General features: G+C 53.9%; 1 protein-coding gene across 8 annotated transcripts; it reads right to left on the bottom strand.

Annotated features, from left to right (window-relative positions):
* Positions 1-2,931: 2,931 nt before the first annotated feature.
* LOC122381663 (poly(U)-binding-splicing factor half pint-like) lies at positions 2,932-13,123 on the bottom strand. Of its 8 annotated transcripts, none has more exons than XM_043366093.1 (5): positions 13,006-13,108; positions 5,324-7,339; positions 5,056-5,183; positions 4,031-4,214; positions 2,932-3,753 (listed from the first exon to the last, which is right to left on the bottom strand). In XM_043366093.1, exon 2 carries the CDS (start codon positions 7,281-7,283, stop codon positions 5,346-5,348), a length of 1,938 nt encoding a protein of 645 aa, XP_043222028.1. In that variant the 5' UTR covers positions 7,284-7,339; positions 13,006-13,108; the 3' UTR covers positions 2,932-3,753; positions 4,031-4,214; positions 5,056-5,183; positions 5,324-5,345. The 8 variants fall into 8 exon arrangements, with proteins under 8 accessions (XP_043222028.1, XP_043222029.1, XP_043222023.1 ...); XM_043366094.1 differs by having other exon boundaries at positions 5,056-5,138; positions 13,006-13,098; XM_043366088.1 differs by having other exon boundaries at positions 4,031-4,611; positions 5,056-5,138; positions 13,006-13,091.
* Positions 13,124-13,452: the final 329 nt, after the last annotated feature.

The raw sequence follows: 13,452 nt of genomic DNA, 5'->3' as shown, positions 1-13,452 counted from the left end.
CGCTCCAGATACGAGCTTATACCGGTAAAAGGATGACCGCTGAGCAATGTTCCCTGGTCAGCACTTAGCATCGTTTCACCTCCCTCCACAAACAATCCTCCCCGCTCCTTTCTGCCAACTATGCCTGTCGTGACCGGCGCTGGTCAGGCGACTGCTAAAGGCCAAGGTCAAGGTGACCCGCGGCGCCGTCCATCCGCGGTATATCGCCGGGGCATGTCGTGTCGACGTTCGTTGACACGGAGCGGCCCGTGTTTTCACCCTCAACGACACAGACACACCGTAACGATCCGCCCCGATCCTCCCCGCCTGTCGTGAGGTTTAGGAGAGCTTAGACTGCACGGCCGGGCGTGTTATACCGGAGACACGACAGCTCATGGGAACTGTCTCACTGTCTCGCTCCGTCCGCTCCGCGAGGATGAGGCTGTACCGCGAAGGGCAGCGGTCAGGGGCATCTGATCCCGAGCTGAGCCAGTCTTTCATGCTCCGCTGCCCGTCACGGCGCTCGGTCTTATGAGTTTTGACATTGAAACTGAATGTCAGGCATCGTCGCCTTACAGTTACATTTTCCAACAACCTGACATTCTCTGTATCATCGTTGACGCCCGTTTCCAGTGCAGATAAATCCATCCCCTTGTCAGTGTGTCCACAGCAGGCTAATCCTGCTAAGATAAGCCCTCAGGAAGGAACTGAACTTGCTTACTCACTACTCACTAAGACCAGCCGTTCATCTATGTCAGATGTTGTCCCTTTCCCCCCCCCCTCTCTCTCTCTCTCTCTCTCTCTCTCTCTCTCTCTCTCTCTCTCTCTCTCTCTCTCTCTCTCTCTCTCTCTCTCTTCCTCGATTCAACCACAGCCCTGTCGTTTCCATCGTCCATATAAATCTGTTACTTTCGGGCCTCCCCCTGGCAGCGCTGCCACCGCCCCGCGAACGTCCGTGGGCGGTCTAGGGGGTCACCCCCAGGGAGCGGGAAGGGGGGGGGGGTAGGTCCGGGAGTCGCCAGCCGCCGTGGCCGACCTTGACTCTCATGACGCACCGTCGGCGCCGGCGAACTCGACGATCAATGCCTGGCAATGGACGGGAGCGTCGACCTGCCGACCGCCGGCGGCGACTTTGTCGAACCCGTGGGCGGCGGGCCGAGCTCCGAGAAATGTCCCGATCCCTGAGGCGGAAACCCCCTGACCCGACATGGACCGGATGCTGGGGGCGGCAGGGGAGGGTGGTATGGGTTCGGGGTGGCAGAAATTGGGGATGTGTGCCCTGGGATTGGAGTGGGGGTGGGGGAGGTATGGTCTGGGTCTGGTGGGGGAGGTATGGTCTGGGTCTTGAGTGCCGGGAAGGTGTGGTCTGGGTCTGGTGGGGGGGGGGGGGGGAGGTATGGTCTGGGTTTGAAGTGGGGAGGTATGGTCTGGGACTCTGGGTCTGGAGTGAGGGAAGCATGGGTCTGGAGTGCCGGGAAGGTGTGGTCTGGGTCTGGGTTGTGGCGGGGAGGTGTGGTCTGGGCCTGGATCGTGGCGGGGAGGTGTGCTCTGCGAGTGGTCTGGGTCTGGTTGGTGTGAGGAGAACAGAGTTTAGCCTCGGGTAGCGAATAGGTGTGATCTCGTCTCGGCTGTTGGCTTGAGGTGGAGGTGGGGATATGGTCAGTTACGGCGGGCGGGGCCGAATGTGTGGTGTGGGTTCAGACCGCTCCTGTCGAATTGGAGTCGCCGCCAGCAATTCTGCTTCTTCAGCTTATCCCGCTGCGAAGGTCCCACTGTTTCGGAGATGATCCCAAACGGTTGTCATGGGGTGTTGCCATGCTGAAGGCCCAACCGTATTACTGAGGCATGGCGACTACACCGCAGAACAAAAGACGCCGTGAATTGAACAGTAAACTGCGATCATACTCCTAGTCCTTAGGTAACCCCCTTATGTAACCACTCTCCTTCCCCGTTCCGGTTGCCCGTCCGGACTTCCCTGGTTTCCCGCCACTGCCGTGCTCCTCGGTCCTCGGTGCCATCTTTTCCTGCCGACCGATGTCATCAGCCCCCTGAGTTCGCGTGCAGCCGGCACGGACTCAGATTGGCGCCACGGACGCGGGAAGTCAGCCCCCTCACTATGTGGGTCACTGGCATTGGCGCGCGCGGCCGTTTTCCCGCCATTGTCTGTTTCAGATGGCGCGCTGCACAGCGGCGGCGGTGGCGGGACGGATAGGCAGCCCTTTCAGGCCGATTGGAGGGCCGTATCGCCCGTGGCGCGGCCGGTCGGTCGGCGCAGGACGGTTGGTGGAGGACCGCCGGCGATCGGGGACAAGGTCAGAGCTCGGCCGGCGACACGGCGAGCCCGCGCGCCGACCTCGGCGACATACGAGCACTCGGCGGCGCCCCCCCCCCCCCTGCTCCGCCGACCACCCGCAACCTTGACGCACCGCTCAATGCGGCGGCTTGAATCGACGCAGCCGCCGCGCCCGGGTGCGGCCGGGACGGACGGACGCTCGACCGTACAAACCGGGTTAGTTTCGGACGGGTGAAAAGTTCCGAGGGCCGGATGCTAATCTGACGGCGCGCCACTCCAACATTGACGCCTCGTGTGGGAAATATGGGTCACGGCGCACACTTTTGATTGGATGAATCCGGCCGTCGAGTCGGCACCGCGCCGCGCCGGCCATCCCAGCACGGCATTCACAAGTAGTTCCAATTACCAAATGACCGCGATTCCGGCCGGCTGGCGCGGCAGCGCCCGCCTGTAAATCTGGCCCGGTACATGGCAGCTGTGGCCTTGGGTCGCCCTGGAAACGATCCGCTGCAGATACCGGCCCGTTCCCGCGAAACCGTGCAATCTTATCACCTCGGGAACATGGCGGCCACTCCCGGCGCCAGCCAACCCACCGGTGTTCCTATAACGGACCGCTGACCTCCAAACCCTCCCGGCCGACATACAGGCAACACGCCGCCAAAAACCAGCCCATGTATTCAGTGGCCGCGGACCAGGGTGGGGCCGGTGGGATTCGCGCCCACTTCAGACACCTCACTGGTCGCCTGAGCTCCGCGCCAACCCTTAACTAGCGCAGCCGCGAACGGCGAATGGTCACTTAAACGGTAACCCTGCTCAATGCTCATTCCAACCGGGGAATGAAATGACGGCCCAACGCGGGGAGTACATTAAACACAGTGCACGCATCCATCCGGTGCTCGCAGGTAAACAAAGCGGTCCGCGCGGGGAACGGTGGGGATGCCGGGACATCGGCAAATCACACTCACACTAACACACTTTTACACTCACTAACTCACTTTCAAACTCACACTAACTCACTTTCACACTCACTCACTCAGACGACGGTAAAACGCGACCCATTCGGCGGCGGTGGGCGGAGGCAGCATCGGCGGAGTAGTTACATAAATCACACATCACCCGAACGATAAAAACACGTGTGACGCTAAGTAGCGCCACGTCCAGCGTCACGTTACACTTGGTCACTCTGCACTGGCCAGCCAAGACATCGAAAATGAGTGTCAAACACCAGCGCCGGCACAAATCACTCTCACACTCCCAAGTGTGCACCCACAGACGTTGGAACACGGTGAACGATGATGCTGATGAACTTTTAAGCGCACTCTCACACACATGACTTCAGAGCGTTGCACTCGTAAGACGGCAGTTGAATGATGACTTTCACCTCTCAATGCTTCGTTATTAGACGCTGAGAAGGGCAGCTTCGACGTTCGCAGAGGTGACATCCAGAGCTGATGACAGAAGAGGCCGCGGCGTACCCGTGTCTGCAACAGACAGGCGGCAATTACATGTTGCTCGGAAGACTGAGCAAAACCACCATCAACAGAGTCCGTAGTAGAACGTATAAATCATATTTCAGACATCGGTAACGCAAAATAAATTATTGTTTCAGTTACATTGTCAAAGGAAACTGAAAGCTCTGTAGAAAATATTTCCGAACACCTGATCACCCGGAAACGATTGTTTGCTCCAACTTCCATCAGTAAAAGAATACTGTGCTCCCTACAGTCCCGTACGCATTCGTGACCCTCCCATCCGTACCTGCGGGCCGCCGGCCGCCGGCTGGCAGTCGCTCGGTGTCGGTGTGTCCGTCCTCCGCTGGAAGCCGCCCGCTGCTCCGTCCTCCGTCAGAGCGCCGTCCAGGACCCCTCAGCCGCCGCTCACCGTTTGTCGTGACCCAGTCATGGCGATCGGGCACATGAAACGCGAGCATACCGAGACACAACTGAAACGGAGGCACGAGTAAAGCACATGTCGAATTCCAGACGCGAGGGCGACAACGACACTGAGAGAATGATAGCACAACGTGAACAATTAGCTCTTTGATGAATGGATCTCGGACGGACTGCTGGAATAGGACGGACCAGGGGCAGGACCGCTAACGCGACAGGACGACGGAGTGTGAGGGAGGACGGACAGTCCCGGGCCAGGTCAGGCAGTTTCAGTAGACGCCGCGGCTAAGCCGCTGAACAGAGACAGAGAGGGGGAGAGGCGCGGGTCGGGCGGGGGACGGGGGCAGACTTTAGAGGCGTGTCGCGGAACAGGCCAGTGGCCGGTGGTCGGCGGGCGCACGGCGCGGCCCGGCGCGGCCCTATCCGCTCAGCGCGGCGACGCACAGACGTCTGCGAACAATAAAAACACGGGGCGGCCGCAGTCAGCTGCTGGTCCCGGGCTCGGCTGCTCCGACGCACGGCTGATTCCTCCAGACGCCACTCGTACCCCCGGCGATAGGCGCTGAGCGCGGTAGGCCACCGAACCGTGACTGAGACTCGCTTCGAAAACTCCAGAGTCGCCGGCAAACACATGAGACACAGACACAGATTCTGTGAGTAATCGGTACATTCGGAAGTCCCGTAATTTAACCGAAAGAGACACGAAAACACGGATATTCTAGGTGCAGAAGACACCGGACACATGTAGAGAAGGGCTGGGCGAATAGAGGAGACGTAAGAACTTCTACATCACATGATATGCAATGGATGACGGATAGTGTTTCACAGGACTTGTGCAGTGGACGATATGAGGCTGAATGGAAAGGGACGGCGGCTGACTGCCGCGACACTTACCGGGCGCCCTCGGAAGCCGTGGTTCGCCGTCCGTCCGCCTGGTGTCGCCCGTGTCGTCCTTCGTCGCCGCGCCGTCCGCCGCCCTGACGGCCGCAGAGCCACCAGGTCATCTCGAGCCGCGCCGCCGCCTGAAACCGCCTCCGCCACACAGATTAGCCGCCGCCGAGAGGAGCACGCCGTCCGCGGCCGCCCCACCGTCCCTCGCACAGCGCCCACTTGCACACGGCCACGCCACCCCCACACACTCGCCGCCCGCGCGGGCACGCACCTCGTCGTCCCGCCGACACCGGCTAGCCGGAGAGATCTTCGTGCTCGTACAGGCTCATATCGTACGGCTCGGCCCTGACCAGACGGCCGCCGAAGTAGCGGCCGTTGAGAGCCGTGCGCGCCGCCTCCGCTTCCGGAACCTCGGCGAACTCGACGAAGATTTTGACGACCACCTCTGCGCCGTCGTGGTCGCCCTGCGCCTCGTGGTAGATAACGACGCGCTTCACCTGGCCGAACCGGTTGCACTCGTCGGTGATCTCGTCCTGCAGCGTATCATCCACATCCTCTGGGCCGACCATGTTCCGCAGCACCACCACACGGCTCTCCTGCGGCCGCATGAGCCGCTGCATCACCAGGTGTCGGCCCGAGTGGCCCTTGATGGACATATCCTCCTGCTGTTGCAGCGTCTGTGGCTCGTCCTCCATCAGCTTCTTCTGCAGCTCCTCCTGGCGCCGCTCCTCGTCCGTGAGGGCGCCGGCGGCCGGCTGCGCCGCGGCGCCCGGCGGGGGCACACGAATCGCTCCGCCGGCTCCGAGCGTGGGTACCACCACACCGGGCGGAGGCACACTGACAGCCGGGCCGGCCGAGGACACGGGGCCACCACCCCCGAGCTGCAGGGGCGCAGTCAGCACGGCCGGCGGCGGCAGGGAGGGTGCCGCCACCGACACAGCACCGCCGAGCTGGAGCGGGGCCGTGATCACCGGAGGCGGCGGCAGCACGTGCGCCAGCATACTCGGCGGCGGGTTCACCGGTGTCGCCATCAGCGGCACCGGCGGCCCGGGCGGCGGCGGCGCCGGTATCGCCGGAGTGGCGCCCGCCACGCCGATCGGCAGAGAGTTCAGCGGCGTGCTGAATCCGCCCCGGAGAACATTAGCTGTGTGTTGAGCAGCCTCCATCGACTGAATACGTGCCGACGCGGCCGCTACCGCCAGCGAGGAGGCCGTCGGCATCACTTGAGCGCCTGTAGTCGGCGGCAGCGAGCCCATCAGAATCTCCAGCGCGTTCGGCGGCGTGTTGCAGCGGCCGACGCGCAGGTACTGGCCGCCCAGATCGAAGAGGTTCATGGAGGCGATGGCATCCATCGCCGCCTGCGGGGTGTCGTACTCGATGAAGCCGTAGCCCTTGTGTCTGCCGGTGCCGCCATCAGCCAGCGTGCACGTCACGATCCGGCCGAACGCCTCGAATACGCTGCGAATGTCCTGGTCGGTCAGGTCCTGGTGCACTGACGCCACGTAGATGCGGTTGTAGCTCTTGGCCTCCTCCTGGATTTGGTCAATGACAGCCTGCGCCTGCGGCATGTTGCTCGGCCTGCCCACCTTGATGTTCCTGCCGCCGATAATTACACCGTTCATCTGATCTAATGCCAGCTGCGCCGCCTCCGGCATCTCGTACTCGACGAATGCGAAGCCCTTGTGTTTCTGCGTGACCGGGTCCCAGGAGAGATCGATTGATTTGATGGGCCCGAACGGCAGGAACGCCTGCCGCACCGTGTCCTCACGCAGTTCGAAGCTGATGGAGCCCACGTAGACGCGGCACATGAGCACCAGCGCCTGATGCCGCTGCAGCGACTTAGCCTGCAGCTGCTGGTGCGCGATCGTCTGCTTCATCAGCACCATCTTGATGCTCTGCTCCATGGCGAACTTCTTGGCCTTGTTGACGGCGTCCTGCTGGTCCCGGGACAACTTGGGCAGACCGATGCCGAGCAGGTTGGACATCAGACCCTTGTCCTTCTTGGAGCCGGGCCCGGTGACCAGGCTGCCCAGCTGCTCCAGGCTCTCGTGCACTGTGAAGCGCTCCATGTCGACGGTGCTGGCCGGCGCGGCCGGCGCCGGCGCGTCTGCCGCCGCCGCCTTCAGGACGGCCGGCTCACCGTTGGTGGTCGCCGCATCGCCGCCGCCGTCGGCAGGAATGTCGGCGTCGACGGCACCGTTGCCGTTCGGCAGGTCCGCCACGTCGGCCATCCGGAGGGCGCAGGTTGAGTCTGATCGTCTGAGAGTGCTGTCTGAGAGAAGCCAAGCTAGAACAGAACAAAATGTGCATAACGTTAGTCATAAGGCCATACATCAGCACCGCGAATTACACAGGGCAGTTATAACTGCGGCTGGGAGTTTTTCAGTTAGGTTCGAAGGCTAGAAATGATTGAAAAGCATAAATGTGCCGAGATGAGCGCAGCAGCATCTCAATCCGAGAGATGCTAGAAGTGCGAAATAGGCAACACACATACATTGGATCAGATCGCTTGATGCCTAAATTTCTTTGTACGCACTCATTTACAATGGAATACCAAGTAATCTGTTGTCTGGCAGCAATCGATTTCCGAGAGCCAGTGTAGCACGTCATCAGAAGTGCGGTATTCTTTGCGGATATTCCTCTCCTATCTATTTGGATCATCAGGCATCGCCACATATCTTAAATTGGCGAGGAGGGCAAATTCAAAGTTATGTCACATTCTACCTTTCCATGGCCGTTAGTTACTCAATTTACGTTATTCGACGCGCCATGTAGCAGTGACGTACCCAAGGGGGGGGGGGGGCACGGGGGCCATGGCCCCCTCCTGAGCGCCGAAGGCGCTCAGGGGGCCCCTCAGGCCCCGGTATATTTTTTCAAACACTGGATCAAAGTTTCATTTGTGTGCCCCTGTTTACCCGAGGGGCCCCTGATGACCCGATGGCCCCTGCAGTCATCCGAGGGTCCCCGGTTTCCTGGGCCCCTGGTCGCCTAGGGGGCCCCTGGTAGCCGGGGCCTGGTCGCATGGGGCCCCTGATTGCCTGGTGTCCCTAGTCGCCTAGGGGGCCCTGGTAGCCGGGGGGCCTGGTCGCATGGGGGCCTGGTCGCATGGGGGCCTCTGGTCGCATGGGGCCCTGAGGGCCCCTGGTTGCCTGGGGGCCCCTGGTCGCCTGGGCGGGCTGGGGGCCCCGGGTGACCTAAGGGCCCCTTCGGAAGCAGGTGGCCCCCTCCTGGGCGAAATCCTGGGTACGTGCCTGCCATGTAGAGAGAAGTGCTGCGGTGACTCACTGACGTGACTGACGTGAGGGGTGAGATTTTTTTTTTACTGTCTATGCAACAATCTGAAGGGGCACAATAATCTCCTCCCCAGTCTTCGTTTGATTGTGAGCTTAACTTCCTACGATCTTTCTTAAAAAAAAACAATGGTTTTCCTTCTCCTCTCATCAATTTTGAAGTGAGGAAATTCCTTAACAAACAATACGATCGGGTACCAGTATCTTTTGATGTGCCCAAGCTCAGCAAATACGTGACTTTCCCGTACCTTGGAGAACATTCTCAAGCTTTAAAGGTAGTGTGCCACCTTTGAAAGATTTCCCATTTTATTTTTCCTAGGATAAGAAGCTTCTGTTTTTACCTAATATCGCAAAAAAAAATCAAAAATGGGCCTGGAATAGTGCCTTTTTCGCCTAAAAGTTTTTCGGTTTTTAGATATGTATAACAACTGTAGTGGGCTCACCTGCAAACAGGCGTCGGGCAACAATCGCGATTGCGGCGCACTTGTGACAATAAGCAAAGGTCATTATAGTGTTACGACCATACGACGTACGGGAATGAGTTATCAGCTGTCTAATCGTAGACAACACAATGTCGAGCCTTAAACTGGAAGCCCGTATTGGTATTGTTTCTTTTATTTGGCTGTCGAACATTATTTATGGTTTGAAATATGATTTTATGTAAAATAATTGATATGAAAAAGCCGTCTTATAAGTTATGACCCCATTTCACCACACGCAAGTGGCAGAAATGACAATGATCAGCTGACGCATTTTTCTTGGCCGAAGTCAGAGCGCGCGGCCCGACGCACCACGCGTATTTGGAAATTCCGACCTCGACGAGCATCAGAAGCCACCTAACAGGCGTGTTCGAAACCGCAGGAGATGATGATGAACGGGTTTATCGAAACTTGATTGGATGAGCATATCGGTAATAGCGATTTCAGTGTGTGCATTCATTGTTCATAGTGGTGTGAAATGTGGTTGGGGTACGACCGACAACCCGTCGGGGCGAATTTCGCACTGGGGTACTCAAAATTTGAAGAATTTAAGACGTTTCCATGAGTTTTGAAGGTATGGATAAGTTCTAAAAATCCGGTTCTCCTTATCTGGGCCATTAACTCCATACGGTCCAAGAAAGCTGGCACACTACCTTTAAAACATGCTATTAACGATATACTGACTACCTTCTACCCCTATGCTCAATTTCGTATCGTTCTGAGGAACCAGTTTACGATAGGCTCTTTTTTCAAATACAAAGATAGAGTTCCCAAAATGTGCTGCTCTGGCGTGGTATACAAATTCGGTTGCCCCTCGTGCGGGGGGTCGTACATTGGTTCTACCAGTGCACGCCTTAACACCAGAGTAAGCCAGCATTTAGGAATCTCTGAGAGAACGGGTAAAATGCTAACATCTCCTCTCCAGTCATCTGTTAGAGATCATTCAGATCAGTGTGAAAACCGCTTTTCAATTTCGGATTTTCAGATACTAGGAAGATCGCCAACAGCTATGGACCTTAGAACGCTCGAATCTTTGTACATACATAGGGAAAAACCAAGCTTAAATGGCTAAAACTCAGCTGTGCCCCTTCAGACTGTTACATAGACACTTAGACAGTGTCCACCACTGGGTGCTTTTTTACATATCATGAAATGTAAGCACACTTCCCCAAAACGACTTCGGTAGAAAATATAAATCCTAGGCTGCATTCCGTTCGTTTCAATCTCGGAGGAAGCAGGAACGGTACTGCGGTGACGGTCGACGTCTAAGAGCATCAACATACATTATTTCATTTCGTAATTTCTCATCAGTGACAGGAGCATCAATACGTATGCAACTCATGTCATCCATAAGTCAGCCATAAGACCGCCGCGCACACGGGCAGAAATCGGAAAAAGAGCAAGCACGCGGAATAGGAAAACAAATTTACATTAAAGACTTTATTTTGATCCCGTGGCAGTAATGATAAATGGTAAACTATGGAGGTAATTAGCCCATCAATCCTTCTGTTCCTGAAGGAAGTTGACCGATACAGCTTCGCGGGTCTGGCAACAAACAGCCCATTTTTTGCGAAGTTATTTACTAAAAACCGAACCCGTAACTTCAGTCACTTGACCTGACCTTAGACGCTACCGGTTAACCTGACACCTAAAAATCGGGTACCAATCGCTGCGACTTGTAACGGCACACACGCTCGTTTTTACCGCGAGGCTCTAGCTCTATTACAAGCGAAACGGCGTGCTGGGGTCGTTTCAACCCCTCCGAAACCCATTTTGCTTGCGGGAAAATGAGGAACTTAAAGAAAGAACACCTTTCTCATTTTTTGCATGTCGATTTGCAATGACATGAGGTTTATTTTGAAAAAATAAAAATGTGAAAAATTTTGGTCCCAAAAGTCATTAGAGGCAAATGAAAAAAGATTAAGGTTTTTGCTCAACAATGAAATTTTTTCTTTGGAATTTTTAAATAGTAATATTAATTTTTGATTCATCGCAAGCTTAGTGTTGTTTACTTTTTGTTGGTTGCTTAGCCCGTTCTTGAGTTATAGGCCATCAAACTCACCGTTACAAACCGAAGTTAAAAAATGTAATGCAATATAACTAAAAAAGTTTTGATCTGAGAAGTCCGATATTTTGCCAGGCGTCTTTGGGGCCTATGATTACCCCTAGGACCGATTTTCATTAAAATCTGAGAGATGAGGGTGACGGGCCTGGTACGATCTATCGTGGAATGCCCCAACTGTTTCATCATACCAATTGGACAATTCTCTATCTAACTGAGTACAGTAAATGTCTTGAAATTTATCATCTTTTTTACAAAAAATGATCATTATCACCCAGAGGTCGGGGTAACTATGATCACTACATTAAAATCACCTTATATGTGCCATAGGAGCCCTCAGAAGGGGCTTGTGTGATAAACTTACATGTTTTAAATAAAACCAAAGGCTTAGCTTGACAAAAACTCACATTTTACAGCAAGACTATGAATAATTGAGGTATTAAAATAAAGTTGCATGCTCCGGGTATAAACTCACATTACAGAGCTATAAGCAGCAAAATTAGCTACTTTAACCTCTGACTTCAAGATTTAAGTAACAGTCACAGATGTCCTAAGCCACTGCAGACTACCTGTCCTACATCACACTTTGTCTGCTGGTGGCTGTGGGATCACTTGCCACACTGCTCATGCCCCTCCCAGTTGATTGTCTTTTTCACTTCCCATTGATGCTCCAATTACCACTGAGATAGAGCAGCTCAATGCTCATCCTCCGACCTCCATCCTCAGTATATAAGCCTTTGCTTTCTCTTTCTTTACCTCTGTCTTTCTCATCTTTACCATTATTATTGCTGGAGATGCTAGAGAATTTATACTCCATGCCAATGACAACAACAACAACAACAACAACAACAACAACAAAAAAAAAACAAGCTGTGAAGTGTGACATAACATGATTATTTTAACTGGGACTAAACTCTTAAGTGTCTGCTATAATGCTTCATTGCTTTAACCATTGGCATAACAAATACAGTTCACAGCAGCAAAATGCTCATTTTAGGCCCAAAACTGGTCTATGATCAAAGTCACCCCGGGTATCATTGTCACCCTGGTGTAGGGTATCTCGGTAGTTACTTGGCTGATTGTGCTGAAACTCAGCATATACCTATGTAGGCACCCACTAGGCATTGCATTTCCATTTCCCACAGTTGTGGTATTGCTGCATGTGTGCAAGTGCAGGGGTCAATTCCAGATTTTGAGAATGGCTGGACCAATTGCGCTCAAATTTAGTAACCGATCAGGGACCAGTTAGTAGGGTGCCATGCAAAAGTAAGTTGGGATCCAACTTGCATGCGCACATGTGCATGGTGCCCTTCCAGATCTTGAGAACGGCTGGGCCAATTGTGCTCCAATTCGGCACATTGCTGCCTGCTGGAGAACGGATGGTAGCATTCTATACAAAATTCCAACAGCATACCAACAGCATCATATTGCTGGCTGGGAAATAATGTTAAGTAGATGCAAATTCCACTCAAATTCAGTAAAAATTGCCCGTTAAAGTGACACTCCCACCTTAACATTAGTTTTGAGTTAAGATAGCCAAATTGGTGGCCATGGCCTGCAAATACCGGTTTGGGCACTCACAATATCGACAAATGCTTTAATTCGGAGATATGGAATTTCAAACTTGCAGTTTTCGGATTCTAAGGGGCTAGTGCATTGGTATGCCCCCTTAGAATTTGTGACGTCAGCGGAGATCTAACGATTTTTAAATCTTTTACTAAAACGTTTGGTAGCACGCGGTGGTATATGCTGCTTTGCGCGCAACAAATGCCGCACTTTCAAATAAAGTCGCTAGGAACAGCGGAGATCCCAAAAAGTAAACAAAAGTAAAAGTCTAATATCTTGAAAACCGGTGAATATTTTTCGATGAAATTTGGTAGATATTCGTTTTCGCTCTTTCTGAACCGAGCGACATCACTTTCGTGCCAATTCATTAACTTTTTTGAAAGTGGGAGGGTCCCTTTAACATTACGCCCCGAAATCGAGAAAAAAAACATTCTGGTTTCAGTTTATCATTAAGTTAACCAGACCATTTGTGACACCCTTCAGCGAGGAAAAACAATTTCTCTTAAGGACTCGTATCAGGGCCATCTATAGACTCGTATACGAAAATGTTACTCACTAAAAAATGTCTTTCAGCACATATCTTCAAAAATTGTGGAAAATTACAAGTCCACACATCCACACCAACCACAATCGAATGTAGACGAAGAGTGGCGCGCCAAAAAACGCTTAGCAGCGTGTTTCACGATTTGTGCGGGAATTTTATAACAAATGCCGCTGCTAAATTATAACAGCTCATTTTAAAGTAAAAAAGGAAGGATGATAGAGTTTCATGGTGTCCAAAATTTGCTACACAAACTTTAAGAGGTTATAAAACTTCCCGTACTATACTGTTGTGTAATCTTAGATCATAGGTGCGGGAGCCGGGGGGCAGTGGGGGCAGCTTGCCCCCCCCAACTCTGGGGCCTTGGGCGCGGTGCCCCCACAGCTTTGAGACGGAATAGGTACCACACTTTTTTTGCAAATGTTTTCTTTTTTTGTTGAAAAAGCCGAGGGGTGAAAAATA

The sequence above is a fragment of the Amphibalanus amphitrite genome, unplaced genomic scaffold (genome assembly GCF_019059575.1).
Source record: "Amphibalanus amphitrite isolate SeventyFive unplaced genomic scaffold, NRLGWU_Aamphi_draft 000124F_arrow, whole genome shotgun sequence".
Classification (NCBI taxonomy): domain Eukaryota; kingdom Metazoa; phylum Arthropoda; class Thecostraca; order Balanomorpha; family Balanidae; genus Amphibalanus; species Amphibalanus amphitrite.
This window is presented reverse-complemented; position numbering and strand designations above follow the sequence as displayed.